The 19,745-nt window shown below is 54.4% G+C and overlaps 1 protein-coding gene across 1 annotated transcript; it reads right to left on the bottom strand.

Moving 5' to 3' along the window:
- Window positions 1-9,139: 9,139 nt before the first annotated feature.
- Window positions 9,140-14,070, bottom strand: LOC141577757 (DIS3-like exonuclease 2). Its single transcript, XM_074364491.1, has 6 exons — window positions 13,930-14,070; window positions 12,608-12,755; window positions 12,075-12,205; window positions 11,798-11,902; window positions 10,320-10,421; window positions 9,140-9,640 (listed from the first exon to the last, which is right to left on the bottom strand). Exons 2-6 carry the CDS (start codon window positions 12,753-12,755, stop codon window positions 9,431-9,433), a joined length of 696 nt encoding a protein of 231 aa, XP_074220592.1. The 5' UTR covers window positions 13,930-14,070; the 3' UTR covers window positions 9,140-9,430.
- Between the last annotated feature and the right edge of the window lie 5,675 nt (window positions 14,071-19,745).

Genomic DNA, 19,745 nt, shown 5'->3' with positions numbered 1-19,745 from the left:
ATACATAGAAAAGTACAAATTAACTTGTGATATGTTCTCCTGATTAGCAGTAATCTTCACCTAGCAGTAATGTTTTATCAAGATGTATGCTTGAGTAGGTTTTTTCATAGCCAAAAAATTTACACATATATATGTGTGTGTGTGTGTATGTATATATATACACATATACATATATATATATATCCCTCCCCACTCTTCAGAGCAGTTCCTCAGAGCAATGAGAGGCTGTTTCCCAGGCTATAGTTTCAGAAATGTCATTGAATAAAGCTGAAACTCATAACTCTTACGTTAATTTTTTCTTTGAGTTGACAAGTCAAAACTAAACCAAATTGCAGATAAAATTATGATAAGGAAATAATTTTGAAAGAATTCAGTGGTTCCCTTTGGTGGGAAAGGAAGGGATAGGTTTTGTGGTGGGAAGGGCATAGGAAGGCGGGGACCTGGTCACATTCTACTTCTTGATTTGGTGGTGGTGACTTCAGTGTATACTTGAAACTCTACCTTTACATTTTATGCACTATTCTGAATATTTTATACATCTCACTCAGGAAGGAAGAAATGAACAAAGGAAGTTGGACCTTGAAGGTTGATTAAAATTAGGTGCATCTGTTCCTGTTGTGTTTCCCATTTTCCCTTCAAATAGAATTTACCAAAATGTGGGATAACGTATTGCCAAAGCGTGGTGCTCTAGATTATTTTAGGTGGAGTGGAGGGTGGTGTGAGTGGCCTTGAGATGAGTTAAGGCTGTGGGACCCAAGGCCACGATCACAGCATGTTTGTAGTATGCAGTAAATAATGATTGTACCATGTGTCAATTATACAAGATTTAGAACAAAGAAAATAGAAGTACACATGCGGTAGAGATACTCTGTAAGCCTCACGAACAAAGAAATTCACACTGCCCATGTACTGGCAGAAACTAGATAAAAAGCAGAACAGTTGTGCCATAGGATGCGCCCACCACCTTATGGCAATAGAATAAAATGCTGTAGACTCCATGTTCGCTCCAGGTAAAGTCTGTTTTGCGGTATGGCAGCTCTTTGTGCATTTTTTTGGTTGGGCCACTCACCTCCTAAAATCCCACTTCAGCTTCCCTCAGCTGACATGTGGGTTAGCTGGTATCCAGACAAGACACTAAATAGCACTGAACTTCGAATGAGAACACTATTATCTTTTCTTTTCTCTTCCAACCTTTCCGATAATGTCAAGGAGAGAATCGCCTTTGGTTCTAGAATGTGTTTAACAGCCCCCTAGCGTTGCCATCTCCCTTCTAACAAAGATAAAGCATGCTTTAGACTTAGAGCCCTGGCAGGCACAGGATATAAAGAGATTTTAATAATACTGCTTTTTTGTTTGTTTGAAATATACGGTTGCCTTCTATTTATAGCAAGAGACGGTAGTCTTCCATTTCTAGTAAAGTTTCCTTTTCTAGTAAATTCAAGGAAAAGTGAGCTCATTCAAAGAAAAATATTAACTATTAAGTAAAGAAATTAAACAAAGACTAGTGCAAGCAGCCTGGGGCCATGGCAGACACTCATTTAGGTGACACATGAATAGCTTGAGCCTTGAGAAGCACTGATTCGAAAGAAATAAGTGGACCCTGGGCCGGGGCTCATTCGAGCTCCGCCGCTCACCGTCGGCGGCCTTTGGTACTTTTCCTCGTCCAGCCTTAATTTCCCCCTCTGTGAAACGGCAAAAATAGTAGTACCTGTGTCACAGGGCTGTGAGCCCAGGGCCTGGTGCAGAGGTGATTCTGGAGGGGAGGGGGAGGGGCGGAAACCCTAACCTTAAGGCAGGACTTGATACCCTTAAGGCCTGTTGGCAAGCTGAGTGTTTGAAAGCCAAACGACTGGCTAAACAAAGCAACTCATTCACAGAAAACAAATGTTTGTAAATCCCTAATTAAGGTCTGCTGGGCAGAGTCTCCCCCTGGCCTATTCCACCTACCAGGGAGGGGCATCCAGGCACTTTCCTTCCACACGGGGACCCGGGTCAGGTGCCTGGGGTGGGGACAGAAGAGGGGACCATCCCACCACCAAGGCAGGAGACACCCCAGCCCCGCCCCCAGAGTTTGTGGGGAGGACTCTCAATGACCAGGGAGCCCCCTCCGCAGCACTGAGCTGGGCTCAGCCTGCCAGCGGCTGGGGTGCAGCAGAGGCCTGAGCGGAGGGAGGCTCAGCCAGGCAGGCTCCGAGCCTCCAGCCACGTTGGCAGAGGCCAGGCCTCCCCTCTGTCTGGGGTGTGGGCAGTAGGCTAGGGGCTGTTCTGTATGAAAAACAACTCCAGGGCTGACAGGTGGTTTGGGCATCGATATATAACGTGTGGAAATGAAAGCCCGTGAAACCAAGAGCTGTAGTCAGTAATTTCACTTTGATTTTGTATCTGAAGGACCAGGAGGACAACTTTACTCCAACAGAACGCTGGTTAGTGTGAGGACCTATTAAGGTAAAATACGCTCAAGGAGAGCTTTCGCTTCACGTTCTGTTTTGCAGGTCAGTTTCTGTTGCTTTTTCAGTATTTGGCTAACTGCTTTCCAAACTGAGCAGGGTTCCCACTGAAGACCATTTAAGAACTCAAGGCAATTCATCAGCCTGGTTAATAAAATAACTTCAAATTTGTATTTCCCCCATAATGCCTTTCTACATAGTAAAGAAAAACAATTCCCCCAAAATGGCTTTCTACATATTAAAAAAAAACCAAAAAAAAAAAATCCCCCAAACCATGAAATCCTATACAAAGACAAGGTTCAAAGAGGTGACCTTGCCACACCAACTCACTTACGTGCAAGAGCTGCGCGCATCACCCCACATCTTTATTGTTGTGAGAGGCCTCCTCCTGCTCCGTTCACCAGGGCTCACATCTGTTTTTTATTTTAAATACATAATTTTTAATTAAAAAATTTTAAGTCTATTTTTATATATAGGGACTAACATTTGCAAATCTCAAACTCCCATTTTATCCCTTCTCACCCCCATTCCCCTGGTAACCATTAGATAGTTTACTATGTCTGCAAATCTGTTTATGTTTTGTAGATGCGTTCCTTAGTGTCCTCTTTGTTTCTTTTTCTTAGATTCTACATATGGGTGCTATCAGCTGGTATTTTTCTTTCTCTTTCTGCATTACTTCACTTAGAATGACGATCTCTAGGTCCATCCCTGTTGCTGCAAATGGCATTATTTTATTCTTTTTTATAGCTAAATAGTATTCCATGGTGTGTGTATGTATGTGTGTGTGTGTATATATATATATCACATCTTTTTTATCCAGTCATCTGTTAATAGACATTTAGGCTGTTTCCATGTCTTGGTTATTGTATAAGTGCTATTATGAATATTGGAATGTGTTTTGTTTTTGAATTTGAGTTCCCTCCAGATATATATCCAGGAGTGAAATTGCTGGGTCATGTAGTAAGTTTATTTTTAGTTTTTTGAGGAATTTCCATACTGTTTTCCATAATGGCTGCACCAAACTACATTCTCACCAACAGTGTAGGAGGGTTCCCTTTTCTCCACATCCTCTCCAGCATTTATCTCTTGTGGACTTTTGATTGATTGCCATTCTGACTGGTGTGAGATGATACCTCATTGTAGTTTTGATTTGCATTTCTCTGATAATTAGCAATATTGAGCATTTTTTTCCTGTGCCTATTGGCCATTTGTATCTCTCCACTGGAGGATTGCTTGTTTAGAACTTTTGCCCATTTTTGGATTGGGTTGTTTGTTTTTTTCTTATTAAGTTATATGAGCTGTTTATATATTTTGGAAATTAAACTTTTTTCAGTAGCATCATTTGCAAATATTTTCTCCCATTCCATAGGTTGTCGTTCTGTTTTGCTTATGGTTTCCTTTGCTCTGCAAATTCTTATAAGTTTAATTAGATCCCATTTGTTAATTTTTGCTTTTATTTCAATTGCATGGGTAGACTGCCTTGGGAGAACTTGCTAAGATTGATGTTAGATAGTGTTTTCCTATGTTTTGTTCTAGGAGGTTGATCGTGTATTGTCTTATACTTAAGTCTTTAAGCCATTTCGAGTTTATTTTTGTGTATGGAGTGAAGGAGTATTCTAACTTCAGTGATTTACATGCTGCTATTCAGTTTTCCCAGCACCATTTGCTGAAGAGACTGTCTTTTCTCCATTGTATTTTTTGCCTCCTTTGTTGAAGATTAATTGACAGTAGATCTGTGGGTTTATTTCTGGGCACTCTATTCTGTTCCATTGATCCATATGTCTGTTTTTATGCAGAGCTCAAATCTTAATCTGCTTTAGCACCTACCCCCCAACTCTAATTACCCCTGATATCTGGGAACAGCTCTGTGGTCCGAGCCCAGCCGGGGCCTGAGGCCCAGCCCTTCTGTGGAGCCACCACACCCAGGCGGCAGCCTCCTCTGCAGAGCTGCCCTTCCCTGGGCCGGGGGGCTGCCTCCTGCCTGGATAACTGCTCCCAGGCCAGGGCTCAGACAGGTCACAAACAAGGCCCTTAGGGGCCCCCGAGACACCCAGGACTTGTCACCGCCAGGACTGCTACCTGAGGCTTTCGGTACAAGACTGTAGGCGGCACTTTAGCTGAGTGGGAATAGCAGGTGGCCTGTCAGCAGGAATTTTATCTTAGTTACTGGAATAATGGACCGTTGAATATACCCGAGCTGAGTGTGCAAGGAACCTTTTAAACCAATTTTAGATCCATTCCTGCTCCGTAGATAAAGAAAAAAAAGGAAAAACAACAGTTTTAGTTTTAATTTTTATTCAAGTTACAAATTAATGTAGTTGGAAGTATCAAATAGATCCACAGGTTTGTTACAATAAAACAAAAACAGCAGGTTCCCGTCTCCCTCCTGCATTTTCCTATCTCAGAGGCAACCATTTCCCCCTCTTTTGGATTTTAATTTTGATATTTACCCGTTCTAAATCGCATACTTCTTCATTTTTCAATTTTAGTCAATATTTATTGATCTATTCCATAATCATTCAGTCATCTATGGTTGTGTAATAAACCATCGCAAAACAACCTTAACAGAATAGCTTATTTATTTGATCACAAATTTGCAGTTTGGGCAGAGCTGAAGGGAACACCTTGTGTTTACTCTGGGAGCCTTTGGCTGGAGAGCTGGGGGAGCTGGATAAGAGCTGGGGCCAGAACAGGTAGGGTCCTTGAAACTGAGTCCCCTGCAGAGTTTATAGTTAACTTCTCTATCCAATCCTTTATTCCCTTTCTTGTCCTGCCCCAGTTCACTCCAGAACTGAGGAGAAGCAAAGAGAAGAGGGAACTGAAACTGAGCAGGACCCGTTGGGGCCTTCCCGGGTACAAAAGCCCCTCCAAGCCCCCCATTTCCTGTTCATAGAAAATCGGCTTTGGTCTCCTAGGCCTTCCCTGAGTTCCAAAGATCAGACTCAAGCAGTTACTAATTAGAGAAGTCAGGGAAGGCAGGAACAAAGGAAAGGCTGTCAGCAAGAAAAGGAAGAATACCTTAAACAGTGGGCGCCCAGGACACCTAGTTCCCCCTCAAGGGTTATATCTAACAATCCGACACACATCTTTGAGTTGCTCTGCAGAAACTAAGACCCCACCCCACCCAGGTGGAGAACGGTGACTACGTGCTGACCACAAGCACGCGGACCCCAGCCTGGGTGGAACTAGGAGGCTGATGACTAAGATCCCCAACATAGCACCCTGATCACCAACTAATCAGAAGCAAGTCCACAAGCTGCTCAGGTACCTGCAACCCTCACCCCTCATGTTGCCTTAAAAATCCCTCCCCTGAAAGCCATCGGGGAGTTCGGGTCTTTTGAGCATGAGCTGCCCATTGTCCGTGCTTGGCACCCACAAGCGCTGTATTTTCTGTCACCACATCGGTGTCAGTAGCTTGGCTTTACTGCTCGTTGGGGGAGCGGACCCAAGTTCAGTTGGGTGCCACCCTGAGGCTTCAGGAAGATTCGTGTCTTAATTGCACAGGAGAGAAAGCACGTGTGAAGTGGCTTTAGGAGGAAGGGAGCTGATGGGAAGGCTCCTCATGGTCTGAGAACTCCAGAAGGCAGACAAGCCCTGACAGGGAGGCGCCTCTGGGTCGCCTGGGGCAGGAAACCCAGTCCCTCCATAGCTCTGTCTCCTTTCTCTGAGTCAGCTTCCTTTCCCCGGTGTAGACTGCTTCCTTCACAGTGAGTTTCTAGAAACATGAGCTTCTGTATTTTGCAGACTACCATCCTGGGGAGAGATTGAAACCCTCTCCCAATTCTCATTAGGAGAGACCCCAGGAAAGAACGGGCCAGGTACCTACCCCCACCCCTGTCAGAGATGCTGTGGTGGCTCCTGGGGGTCCGTGCAGGTGAGAGGTATGGGCTAGAAGCTGGGCAGCATGTCCCATAAAGAGATGAGGCCACTGGGGAGACAGCCCCAGATGTCCTTGGTCCCCTTCACTGAGCACACTCCTGCCTTAAGGCCTGTGCCTGCAAATAGCCACAGGCTCTTCCTGGAGGTGTCTGCCCGCACCTGCCCCCTCCTCAGCACTGGTTTTTCCTTCCCTGCTGTCCACGCAGTCCCCATCTCCTGCCACACTAGTAACTTCTCTGAACTGTAAGTTCACCGAAAACACCTAACATCGTAGGCACTCACTGTTCTTGATAAACGAGAGAAGGAACAAAGGCCATACCCTGATTAAAAGCCTTCCCTGGTCGGGGAGGATATAGCTCAGTGGCAGAGTGCAGCTTAGCATGCACAAGGTCCTGGGTTCAATTCCCAATACCTCCTCTTAAAAAAAAAACAAATAAACCTAATTACTCCTGCCCCCAAAATAATAAAAAATAAACATAAATTAAAAATAAAAATAAAAACCACCCCTGGCTCTGAGGGCCACGGCACACACTACACACTCTCCAGCTGGTGTGGAGGCTCCCTGGTGATCTAACCTGCTCCCACCTCACGAACCTCTCCCTGCCTGTCCTCTGGGCCCTCTCTGATCCTCCTGACCTCTGCCTTTCATGGCTCAGGCCAAGTACCTCCGAGCCCCCATTCCTTAGCCCTCCTGAGCGCGCTGCCGGCCCTTTCGTCTTCTGAGCACCATCCCTTCATTGTGGGAATACACACACCCTCCAGCCTCAGAACTGTCCTAGAACCTTGACCTGCACTGACATTATTTGCATCTACAGCTCCCTCTCCCATGGTGACCCGAGGCGGCCCCTTGAACAACCGTGCAGGTTCCGGGACGGCTGAAGGGACGACCAAGTCTTCCTTTCTGACAAGGTTTGTGTCTCATCACCCCTTTTAATCAACAATCCTTTAACCTGGGGCCACAGAGGACAGTCTTCCTCATTGAACCCGTGGACCTGTGTCCCGCCAGCGCCCTGCACATGGATGGTGTCAAGGACATTTGCTGAGGGAGCGGCTGCAGATGAAGGACATGGCCAAGGTTGGGTGGGTAGGGCGCGGAGGACACAGGCAGTGGGGGCTGGGGAGGGCAGGGGCCTGAACCCTGGACCCAGCTGGGCACAGTCTTGCTGTGTCACTTTGGCCAGAGACCTGCCTCCCTTCTGGGTGTGGCTTCAGCTTCTGTCCAGTGCGGTGGGGCTGGGCTGGGGCTGCTCTGGGTCCCGGGGCTCTGGGGCTCTCAGGGTGAGTCCCGCGCCCGCCCCCCACCCCCGCCCCGGTAAGCCCAGGCACCAGAGACCTTCCTCGCTGCCAGAGCTGCCTGCACTTACCCGGGGTGGGGGCGCTGGAGCAGCGAGGAGGGGTGTCCGGCCTGGGTCCATGCTGCCCGAGAGGGGCCCAGCACGCTGACACACCGCCTCCCTGAGGGCCCCTCCGTGGGGGCTCTGCTGGGCTCCCAGCTCCCAGGCTGGGTGGGACGCTCTCGGGGACAGTGCCAGGAGAGAGGGGGCTGCTCCTCCTCGCGGGGGGGGGCGGTTGAGGGGCTGGGGACAGGGCTGAGACGTCTCCCCCTTGGTTCTCCCCGTCAGGCTGCCCAGGCTGCAGAAGCACCCAGAGACCTCCTCAAACACCAAACCACCAGACCAGACGTCTTTCCCCTCCCAGACACCTGGTTCCAGAAGGCTTTGGGGCAGGAGCAGAGGGGAACGGTGGCCTCTGGGACATCTTGGGGCTGGCAGGATGGACAGACTGAAGGCTAGCTGAGGTGTTGGAGGAGAGAAAGGAAGTGAGGCCAGGTGCGATGAAGTGTCTCTTGTTCCCCTCTGGCCCCAGCCCCGTGCTGGCGGATGGGAGGTGGAGCTGGCTGGTGGCAAACTGAGGCAGCCAGGCCCAGTCACCCCTCCAGCCCCGGCCAGGCCGTCTGACAAGGTGCTGTATTGAATTTTTCTTTGAAGAAAATGTGCTGAGACCAGATCAAATGAGGTGTTAATACCAACACCCCAGGAAACAGCCTGGTGGAACTGGGGCCTCGGTCATTGTGGTTTTCACCTCGGTTTCTGGCAGCTCTTGTGGAAGCCAACCTGTGGTTCCCTAGTTTGGTGTCCAAAGTAGAAGCTCAGGCTGAGGTCAAACGAGCAGAGGACAGAGCGCCACCGTGTGGCCTGCCATCTCTGTCCCTGGGTCCCCAAGGTTGGTGGGATCAGTGGGTGCTCAGGCAGATGACCAGGCCAGGCCAGGGCCACCAGGAGCCCACTTCCCCCTCTCTGGTCGGGAAGGTCAGTCTGGGGGCCTTCATCCCTCCAGCAGACCCAGGCCTCACCCCGTCCCCATGTTCCCTTGCAGCCGCCGGGCTGAAGGGTTGGGAGTGGAGGTGCCGAGGCACCAGCTGGCACTAAGGGATGTGGTCAGGGCCACCCAGAGCTCTGGCCTTGGAACTAGGGGTATGTGTCACAGGAGCCACGCCCCCTCTTGAGGCCACGGGGGCCAGTAGTCAGAGAGGAGGTGGGGGGGTGGGGATGGACACAGCCAAGAGCGGCAGGGGGATGGGTGAGCCTGCCGTCTTGCATACTAATTAGGTTTCTCATCAGCCAGAATGAGGCCCTGGCATCAATCTGCTGTGTGCCCAGCTGTGAATCATCCTGGAACTGACAGAGGTTGTGGAGGGTGGCAACCCCAGCTCAGCTGTGAGGGGTGGATCCTGGGCCAGGTCCCACGTCCTGGGTCCATGGGGCACCCTGCCACCCTGGCCTCCCAGGGGTGCCCCACACAGCAGACAGCACTTCACACTTGATTTTATTCCATGACACTGATTTGCTGAAAACCACTTGTTTCCTGGGCAGGCAAGGCAGTGAGAAATGTGGCAGAAGTGGGGCTGCCCTCCCGGGAGGACCGGGACTAGCTCTGCTCTGGTAAGTAATGACCAGCCCTCAGGTTTCCATCCAGCTCCACCCTCCACCCTCCAGTTTGAAAACTGAGCTGCAAAAAGAAAATAGAATGAAAAAATAAAAACAAACCCCTGAGTTATTAAAAATCAAATTAAAACTCCCCTTTGGTGTCAAAAGGTCCAATTCCTAAAAGCCAGTGGGTGGGGCAGTTGGGCTGGAGGGTTGGGCCAGGCTGGCGGCTTCAGTCCTCCTGCTGCTCAGCCTGCTCCTCACACCGCCCTCCACCTGCGGGTCCAGGAGGCCCTCGGTGCCTGGTCGCTTCAGGATGGCGCCGTACTTGAGAGCCGGGGCCTCTGCCTGCAGCACCACCTCCACCAGGCTGAAGATGGTGATGACCTGAGACACAGCAGAGCCCGGGCATGGTGACAGGGGTGGGATGTGAGGGGCCGGCCAAGGGGACAGGAGGGGCAGGGACCTGCAGGCAAAGCCCAGCTGTGCCACTGTCCACCCAGGGGCCCCCGGGACTCCTGCTCTGTCTCTCCATCCTCTCCTGCCCATCTGTAAGGTGAGCTTGTTCAAGGACTGAGACCATGGTGTGTGGTGAGAAGAAAAGGAGCCAGACGCTGCTGTGAGCACTGCCTGGGGGAAGGGGGCCTCGGGTCAGGGAGGAACAGCTGGGTCTGGGCTGGTCTTTGAAGCACACTGGAGGTAAAAACTGTTTTCTTGGGTAGCAGGTCCCAGCTCACATCAGATTCTCAAAAGACCCCAAATGTTAAGAACCCGGCTTTAGAGGGGTAAGCAGAGGCCCCTTCCTCTCCCCAGGATGCATGTCTTCAAGGAAAGGAAGGTGGTGCCAGAAAGCTAGACCCAAAGAGGTTATGGGGAAGCTGCTGCTGGCCATGGATGGTAGAACCTGAAATTCCACCCAGGGGCCAGGGTGCTGAGGGAGACCAGGAGGAGAGCATGGGGATGCCTGGGGAGCATGTCCCAGGAGACAGGAGGAGGGCCCACCAAACATTGGGGGTGGACGGAACACAGCGGTGTTCTGGAAAAGCAGCCCTGCCCCGGTTCTGACCTGCTGCACTGGCTCCTGCTCCACGTCCTCAGGTTCCCAGACAAGCGTGAGTTCCGGCTTCTTGCCCATCTTCTGGAAGTGGTGTGACCGCAGGGGCAGTGCCTGGGGGTGTACATGCCTGTGCCTCAGGCCCCAGGCTCTAGGTGCTGCCTCCTAACCTCTGATCCTGCAGGGCCCCAGATGCTTGGAAGCAGCCCTGCTCCCCTTGGTCCATCTCAGGCCTTGAGGGGGCTCCCTGCCCTGCTGTAGGGCAATTGTCTGCTTGACTTCTGATGGGTGGGGTCGATCCCCACCCTTGCCTCTTGCCTTTGGCCAGCTTCAGGAAGGCCAGGATAGGACATCTTTGCTGAGGGGTGGGGGCTGGGAGGGGCCGGTGGTTCTGTGTGTTTTTTGGGGTAGGGGGTGGTGGCATTGGCAGGTCTGTCCTGGCTCATCAGGGTCTGTCCTCACAGGGCTGAGGCAGACTGGACATCCATGGCTAAAGGGCTGTCACCCACTATGGGCGCGGGGGCCATCAGCACAGACTGAGGGCTGGGTTGTTTGCAGAGATGACCTAGACCTGAACTTCCATTCTGCTCAATGAACTTCAGGTCAAGAGCCCTCTTTGATTCTAGCTGAACTCCACTGTGTCTCTTCTGCTTTGCTCCATTTTACAAATACCATGTTTATTCCATACTACGTGCTGGGCTCTGCAGTCCCCAAAGTGCTTTGGGTGTTGGGAAGTGCAAAGCCAAGGTCAGGGGCCAGGTAGTGACTCACTAACCACAAGCTCAGCTGGAACAGGTCCCTCAGGTGGCATCAGTCAGGCACCAGGTACCCTTGGAAAGAACCTCGAATAAAGAGACCCCCTCAAGGCGGGACCAAGGCAAGAGCTCGTCTCTTCCTTCTTTTCAGGGGACACAGCTTCCAGAGTGGCCACAGGACATTTTCTCTGGTCTTTCCCTTCCTCGTGTTCTTATAAAAAGTATCCTGAAGCCTGCAGACCCTGATATTCTATTCTGGTTATGGAGGGATCTGTCCTCGGGTCTCTTGAGTTCTTGGGAAAGAGGCCCAAGCCTGATCCTTGGCCTGGATCCCCCATCCCAGGCAGGAGCAGCTGGGTGTCTTGGCAGGGCCCATCGGGTAGACTTGGCTCTAGCACAGGCCACAGCTGAGCGAAGGGCACAGTGTCACTGCCCCAGTGCAAACAGGGACAGCAGGGCCCTCGGCCTGTGGCCCCATCCTCCATGCTAGTATGTCCAAGACCTTACCAGGAACTAGGGAGACGCGGTGGAGACCCAGTAGCAGGAACAGGGACACCCAGGTGGGAGTGGAGCGTGCTAAGTGGACGTAGCTTGGTGTGTCTGTGCGGAAGATGGGGAGCACAGTGGCTGTGTGGCCCTGGGCACTCACATAGACACGCATCTGCACCATGTAGCTGACTCTGCCTGCTGAGAAAATCCCTAACTACGACGGCCAGGGCAGCCCCCGGTACTTACATTACAGTAGATGCACTTCTGCACCCCATAGTGCAGCACCAGCACGTCAAAGGCTTGGTTCAGGACGCCCAGCAGCATGGCTTCCGACTCTAGGGGGCCACTCTCCTGCAGGGTAGGGCTTCAGCCAAGGCTCGGCCACGGGATGTGGCGTTCCCCTAGGGCCCACCCCAACTGCTGAGGGGCCCTGGGCTCCTCCAGGGTTCCTTGTGAGCAGGTGCCCAGGTCAGGGGTGGGGAGAGGTAGAGGAGGCGGAAGGGCACTGAGCTGGTGGCCTCACCTTGACCAGGATGGCAAAGAAGAGGCTGGTGCTGAGCTCCTGCACGCGGTTGGACGCCATGCGGCGGTCATTGCAGTGGTCTGCCTGCTTTTGCAGGGCATCGGGCTCCACATCTGGCGGCTCCCTGTAGCCTGAGCAAAGGGTGGTTGGGGGTCCACAGGTAGGTGCGCTGTGTGCTCCATCTGGCCAGGGCTGGGTTGTGGGCAGCATGGTGCCCCGGGCCCAGGCAAGGTAGGGCCTGGGGGGCCCAGGCATAGCTGAGGACTCCCTGCCACCCAGCTCTGGAGGGCTGAGAAAGGTGGACTGGCCACGGTAAGGGTGTAAGGTTTAAGGAGGCCTAGGGTGGCTTCCCCTAGGGCCTACTCACACAAGAAGAGTTTCTGGGCAGAGGCTCCCCCGCTGCTCAGGCTGCCCACCCCTTGAAGCCTCCACAGTCATGGCAGGGTGGTCTCTGGCCACCAGGCACCCACTCTGGGAGCAGCAGCCCTTAGCTGGGCACAGGCAGGCACTGCCCCCTCTGCCACCCCCCTTACCGAGTGCAGCGGCCAGGAGGCGGTGCACCAGGACGTCAGCGAAGCGGCGGATGGGAGAGGTGAAGTGTGTGTAGAGCGGCACGTTGAGGGCGTAGTGCCGGAACTGCGCCTGGTCCTGCAGCATCCCCGAGCAGAAGTACACGGCCATCTGGGGAGGGGGGCGGGTCTCAGAGCCTGGCCAGGCTGGGGCCAGCTGGGTGCGCTCTGCCAGGCTGGGAGACTCAGAGCCTCATGATGGGCAGTCTGGGGGTGGGGACCAACCTGCCAGATCTGCAGGTGGCTGAGCAAAGTCAGGCAGCCCCAAGGAGGCTGGGGCTGTTCCGTCTGAGGGGACCCATGGGCTGCCATGAGGTGGGGCAGAGCCATGAGTCTCACACCCTCTCCTGCTGAAGGCAAGTGCAGGCCTTGCCCAGGGCTGCCCAGACCCCATGGCAGCAGCACCACTGAGAACAGGCCAGACAGCCCTCAGGGGCCCACCTGCCTCTGCTGGGGATGGGGGAATGGGGCTGTTGTTGGGAGCCCCCAAGATGCTGGATGGCCTCCCCCTCAGAGGCCTGTGGGACCAGCCACCCAAGCTCTCGGGGAGGGGAGACCATGTGCTGAAGTTGAGGGCAGCTGGGGAGCTCCTCATCTTCTCCTACAGGCGGTCACTGCTGAGTTTCAGGGGCTGTTACTGCCAGGAACCAGGAGGCAGGAATAGTTTCTGGTTGGCCTCGTCCTCTGGACGGGCTCGGGCCGTTACTCTGGAACGGGGAAGCGGAGGGGAAGCGGAGGGGAAGCCCGTGGCCATGCTAGACCAGGAGCTGTAGGACTTTGCCAGAACACCAAGCCCAACAGCGCCATGTGGCCAGAACAGGAGGTAGGAGAGGAGGCCCAGGACCTCCACCACCCAGAGCTCTTCCACTCGGCCCTGGCCTTTGGTGGTGGATGACCCCCTGCCCTCTAGCCTGAACCCTGCCCTGCTGAAGGCCACGCCTGCACCCGGCACCTCTGTGCCCCTACTACTCCGCCTCTCGTCAGCCAAGGGAGGCAGTGCTCGGCCAGCCTCCCAGCCTCAGCCCTTCTTGTCCCTGACAACCTGTCCTGAGACCCAGGCCCACAGGTCTGAGTTCAAAAGGCCCTCCTGTCAGGCAGGAGTTAGGACTGTGGCCCAGGGAGACACGCTGAGTTTCTCCAGGGCCCCAGATGCTGCTGTCCTGAGAGCCTTGGCCACAGTCCCCAAAGCTGCCACTGCTGCCTGGGAGCATGCGAACAGGTTCCCCAGCCATGGCCAATGTCACACCTCATGTGTTCACTTGCTCGCTCCCTGGCTGCCTGCTCACCCTCCCCCGTGCTCGGCCAGTGGACAGCCAGCTCCGGTTACTCTGTGTACGTCGGCCCTCGAATCCAGGACACAGCTGGTGGTGACCTGCTCGGCTGCCCAACTCCTCTTCCCTTCCAGCTCCTGCTGGGCCCTGGGTTATGTCTGGGGTAAGTCACTGGGGGAGGCGGGAGCAGCCTGCACTCCCAGCCGCGTTTGGCCTTTGTTCTCAGTGGTGGCCCACTTCTCCAGATAAGCTGGGGTGAGGAGGACAGAGGGCCGCGGCTCCCTTCCTGGTTGGCAAAAGTGCCTGTGCAGGGTGGAATGGGTGGGGACCCAGAACTGGGGCAGAGACAGGGAAGCAGGTCACTGGCTGACATCAGATCCCCAGGCAAAGGCTGGCCTCTGAGGTCACTGGCAGGCAAGGCTAGGATAAGTACAGTCCAGGTGACAGAGGAGAGGACCCCTCTCCTTGGAGCTCCAGGGCAGGTTTGGCCTTGGAGGTGGATGGCTTGCAGAGGCTGGGGGCAGGGAACGGGGCCCCACTGGCCCTGTATGTGGTGTAAATCCCAGTGGCCAGAGAGGCACATCCCCCTCTCCATGTTGGGGGGCTCTGTACTGTATGGTGTGGGGCCAACATTCATGACTGGGGTAGAGTAGGGGCAGCCAGACCCAAGGGGCCCCCGGTGTCTGGTCCTGGCTGTAGGCGTGCTCCTTGCCAGGCCCTTGTCCCCAGGACCTTCCATGGCCCCCTGAGGGGAAGACCTGACTGAAGGGAAACAAACTGTGGTGGGAGGCGGAGGCTGCCGAACCCTCATTTACAGGCCTTCCTCCTCCTTCCCCAGGCAGGGCCTCGCTGACCTCTGCGCTCCCCGCACTCACGTGGAGGGCCCCGGCTGAGCTGAAGTCCATGGGCAGCCCCTGCTGGTTGCAGAATTCTACCAGGTCATTGAGCATCTTTGTCTGGGGTGGGGTGGGGGGTGCCAGCACAGCAGGGCTCAGTCAGGGAAGGTGTGGTGGACCTTGTGGGCCTGTGTCTGTAACTGGGCGACAGCTGGCAGCCTGGGAGGTAGACGATGGCCTTGCTTCTGGCGGCAGGGCTCAGCCCTTGAGGCTGAGCTTCCACCCCTGCGGGGCCTGAGCATCTTCATAGGGTGATTTTAAGAACCATAGGAGTCAAACGTGCTTCAAAGGCAGACCCTGTGCCTGGTGTGTCATTGGCCCCAAGACCCAGGAGCTGCTTTCCTCTCTACCTTTCATGCTAAATGGCCACCCTGGAATCTCCCCGTGGTGCCCTGTGACTGTCCTACCTGCCATTTGTGTCCCCGCCCTTGACCTTCCCATGCCTCCCCTAGAGACCACCTCCATCCCTCCTGGGCACTAACTGCCCACCCAGCCACTTGGCAACAAGGGCCAGGCTGTTCTAGGGTCACCTGTGTCACAGTCGAGCGCCATTTGACTTAAGATTTAACTTTATATTTAGACCTTGTCGGCCCATGAGGACACTCAGTTCCTGTTCAATAAATGTCTGATTTACTTATTTTCTGTTGTTGGTCAGACACTGCAGATCATCATCATCTGAATTCATCAGATGCACACGTTCACTCATTTATCTGTTGCTCAGTCAGCAAACAGGACTGTGTGCCAGGCAGTTCTAGCTGGTCTCCTCATGCAGTCTGAGTATCACTGTGGGTGGGGGACAAAAAAAGCTGTCCATTGGAGCCCCACAGTCTCCAGTTCAAGGCTTGGGTTGCAGGCTTGGGTGACTAGGGAACATCTGTAAACTTGGGGCTACCTCCCAGGCTGCCAGCTGTTGCCCAGTTACAGACACAGGCCCACAAGGTCCACCACACCTTCCCTGACTGAGCCCTGCTGTGCCCCCACCCCCTCTAAACTCACCCCCACCCCTCAGGTCAAAGGAACTGAATGCCTGGGGAATCTCCCCAGACAGAGCCCTGCTCCTGCTCTTACTTCCTGCAGGGGCTCCCAAGCCTCACCTCTCATGATCTTGAGTAAGGAGGAGAAGCCAAGGGGAGGGACGGGGAGGGTGGGGCTGATGCCAGAACCCCAGGCAGAGACAAGACCTCATCAAGCTGCTTCTCCAGTGACCCCACTACTTGTCCTCCCTGGTCCCCGGTACAGTCCCTGAGTTGCCTGAGGCTGGTGAGGAAAAAACAAGTAGCTCTTGTTAACCTTGAGAAGGAAGTCTGGAGAAACTTTGGTCGCAGGGGCTGACCTTAGACAGGTCCCTTGGTGCCTCTGGGGGCTCCACATCCTTGAGTGTCTCAGCCCCTCCCTCAGGACAGGGTGGGAGTTAAGAGGGCAGCCTGTGGGACTCTCTCCAAGACAGTTCAGAGATACAGAGCACTCCTCCCTGATAAATGTCAATGTCACCAAACAGGGTGGTGGCCCAGGAGCAAGAGCCCAATTCCCTGGGAGCTGCCAAAGCTCATTAGTGCTCCTGGATAGCTGCAGGGACCATTTCCCCCACAACCTGTCCTTAAATCCTTCTCCTACCTGCAGGTGGGGGAGGGAAGGGTAGAGAGAAAATGCAAGCCTGTGAGCATGATTAAGTGGAAGCAGGGCCTGGAGCATCAAGCCCTGGGGTGGCTGGGAGGGGCTCACTTGGGAAGAGGAAGTCCAAGGATAATCCAAGAGGCCAGCAGCCAGCACCCCCTGAGTTCAGGATTCACTGTTAGAAATGGGGCCGGGCACCCATGAAGGGGAGCTGGGCTGGTCAGTACTGGGGCATGGATGGGTGGGTGTCACTGCTCTCATTTCGGGCCAACAAATGGGCCCCTTCTTACCAGACTCCACAGGTCCAGCCCCACGGGTCAGTTCCCCAGGAAGGCCAGTAGGGGGGTACCTAGCATCTTTGTTCTTCGGGATGAGGGCCTTGGCAGTAGTAGCTTAGAACCCAGAAATTTCCGGGCAGGGAAGAATGTAGTTTGTGAAGTGCAGCCTGGTGGCCAAGGTCCAGTGGTCTCTGGGCTCCTATTGAACGTTTTTTCCCTTGGCCAAAGCCAGCTCTTGGGCCAGGGCTTCACTCGGTCCCGGAGAGTGAACTCTGCTCTGAGGGAACGTGAGGAGAGGGGCTCCCACAGCTGACCTGTCAGCAAGCACCCTTCTCCCTGATCTCCTCCCCGCTCGAGGGGCAGGGCTGCACACACAGGCCCACAGCCAGACCTCAGACGATGCTCCACCCGTCTTGGGTGGATAGGACGTCCTCTGAGAACAAACTGCACATACTGTGGTCTGAGAACCCAAGCGGGGATGGAGCCCTGCACGCTGCCCTGGCCTCAGACCTTGCTCCCTGGTCTGGGTACCTGCCCTGATCATAACCCAGCCCCTGCCCCCAGCCTGCCACAGCTCTGTGGGGGTGGGGCGCTGGAACTCAGGAACTGCCTGACAACTGCTCTCCATGGGGGCTCGGGAACAGCTGCTGGCCAGGATCACCTTCCAGAACAGCAGGCCAAGTCCTCAGAGACAGGGCCTTTGTCCCAGGCCTGGCATCTGCTGAGCCTCTGGAGCTCAGTGCCACCAGGGGCCCAGGACTCCGGTGTTCTGGAGTGGGCTCTGCCGTGACAGACAGCTGAACGGCGAGCAGGGGGCCATGCCAGATACAAGCACCACAGCACTCAGTCCGCAGCCTCTCCCCTACCTGTGCTCAGGGCCATCCCAGGGAGGAGGTGAGCAAGCCTAGAGGCGTCAGAGTCCTCGCTCACCTGCTATGGCAGAGGGCAGGTAAAGGCCACAAGCAACCTACCCACAAGTACACACGCTGCTCACACGGCAAAGATGTCTTGTGTAGAAAGGCGATTGCCAAAGTGGTGGAGCTCACAGCCCGGCCCCTGGCCCCATGTTGCCTTCACGTGGGTTCTGAGTGCCCTGCCTGCCCCCTACAGAGCTGTCCTTTCAACTCCCAGCTCAGAGTCTCCGTGAATGCTGCAGACATGGGTTCAAATCTCAGCTTCAGTGCTTTTGAGCTGGGTGAACCTGGGCTACTTTCTTTCCTTCTCTGGGCCTCAGTTTCTTCCATGTAAGTTGGGGCGAGTGACAGGGGCCCCTGGCGGGTTCACTGTGAGTCTCAGTGTGGTGAAGCAGTCAGAGAGCTTGGACAGAGCATGCGCATAGGAGATGCTCCACACCTGTTATTGGGGGGGTGGGGTGGGACCCACCACTGCTGTCGGCTGGGGGACATCCAGGTCCTAGCTGGGGTCTGCTCTAGTCAGCCCAGGCCAGGCACCAGGCTCCAGGATGGGCACACAGGGCACATCTGTTCTGCCAGGAGAGAACCTCAGTTGCCTCCCTCAGATGAGGACCCATGGAGCTGGAGCAGGGAGGGCAGGCAGGGTGGGCTGAGAGGGAGGGTGAGAGGCAGGACACCAGACAAGGCCTGGGCTTTGGAGACCAGACAGGTGTGGGCAAGACCACCTGTGTCCCTGGGTTGGGGATGGAGACAATGGGGACTTCTGTGTGGGAGAGGCTGGTGGAGGCTTGTGGGTACAGGGCACTAAATCACACATCTGGTGTCCCAGTTATTCCAAAAAAAAAAGGTCAACATAGGCCTAGAGATTCATGCTGAAAGTGATGACAGTGGTCACTTTACCTTGGGAGGATCAGGAGGAGGATGCGCATGAAGAAGGGTCTTCATATCACTGAACACTTGTATTTTTGAGTCTTTCCAAACAAGAATATATATATGCATTTCTGATCACCCTGGGCTCTGGGGTAGGGGGACAGGCTGGCTTCAGCAAGGCAGCCCGCCTGCCTATGAAGTGAAGCGTTTAGCAGCTCACTTGGTGGAAGCTGAATGCATGCGAGTCATCAGTGTATGGACTCCTGTCCCCATACAGTGGGTTGCTCTGCACCCCTTCCCCAGAATCCAGACTCAGTGATGCCCCACACAGCATGGGTGGGATCTGGAAAGGGAAGAGGCAGAGGGTCCCTTCACCTCTGCCCCTTGGACCACACCCCTTCTCTCCCCAACCAGCTCCATCAATGTTCCCATGCTCCCTCCCACCCCAAACTGGGCATCCATGCCTCCTCAGGGCTGGGCTGGGTCCTCTCATTCTCTTGCTCCTCAGGGAGTCATTTTGACAATGGGAGGGGCACCCTAGGACCCTCAAAAAGAGTAAGGGAGCTGGAGGCCAGATGTTCGGTGTCCTCCACTCACCTCCACTCAGCTGCCCTTTCTGAGAAGGGACAGTAGAGCACAGGAGGCGGGGCCTGGTCACCCTTATTGGTGGGCGGTGCTGGGGGGACTGGGACTGAGTGGTCATGGGCCCAGTCCTCAGTCACCTCCTGTGAGCCCTGGTTGCTGTGCTCAGCCCTGGGGGAGCCTCTGGGGCTGGGTGTGGAGGATGAGGTGCTGTACAGAGAGGCCAGATGGAGCAAGGCAGGCAGACAGGATGGCCTGGCCAGGAATGGGGAGGCAGAGGAACAGGTCAATGCCAGCTGAGACTCTGGGAGAGGGATGGCCAGGAGGGGTCCTACAGCCGACCTGGGAGGGAGGCGGGGAGGGCGAGCTGAGGGCCTGGCTCCCCACCCTCCAGTGGCTGGAGCAGCAGAGTCCCTGGGGAAGCAGGTTTGCCTTTGTGCCTTTCTGTCAGAAGAGAGTCAGCTCCCTGAGACAATATCCATTTTTACATTTCTTGGAAATTTCATGGCATTCATTTCAGGGAAAATAAAAGCTGTCGTTGCTGGAGAAATGATACCAATCAGGGCCTGAAAAGGCTGGAAAATTACCCTCTTGCAGACAAAACATTGAGGGATAAAATGAGGATTAAAAGCACAAAGAGCCATTTTGCCACTGCCATGCCCTCCCCTTCTGCTTTA

This window comes from Camelus bactrianus, chromosome 5, assembly GCF_048773025.1.
Source record: "Camelus bactrianus isolate YW-2024 breed Bactrian camel chromosome 5, ASM4877302v1, whole genome shotgun sequence".
Lineage (NCBI taxonomy): Eukaryota > Metazoa > Chordata > Mammalia > Artiodactyla > Camelidae > Camelus > Camelus bactrianus.
This window is presented reverse-complemented; position numbering and strand designations above follow the sequence as displayed.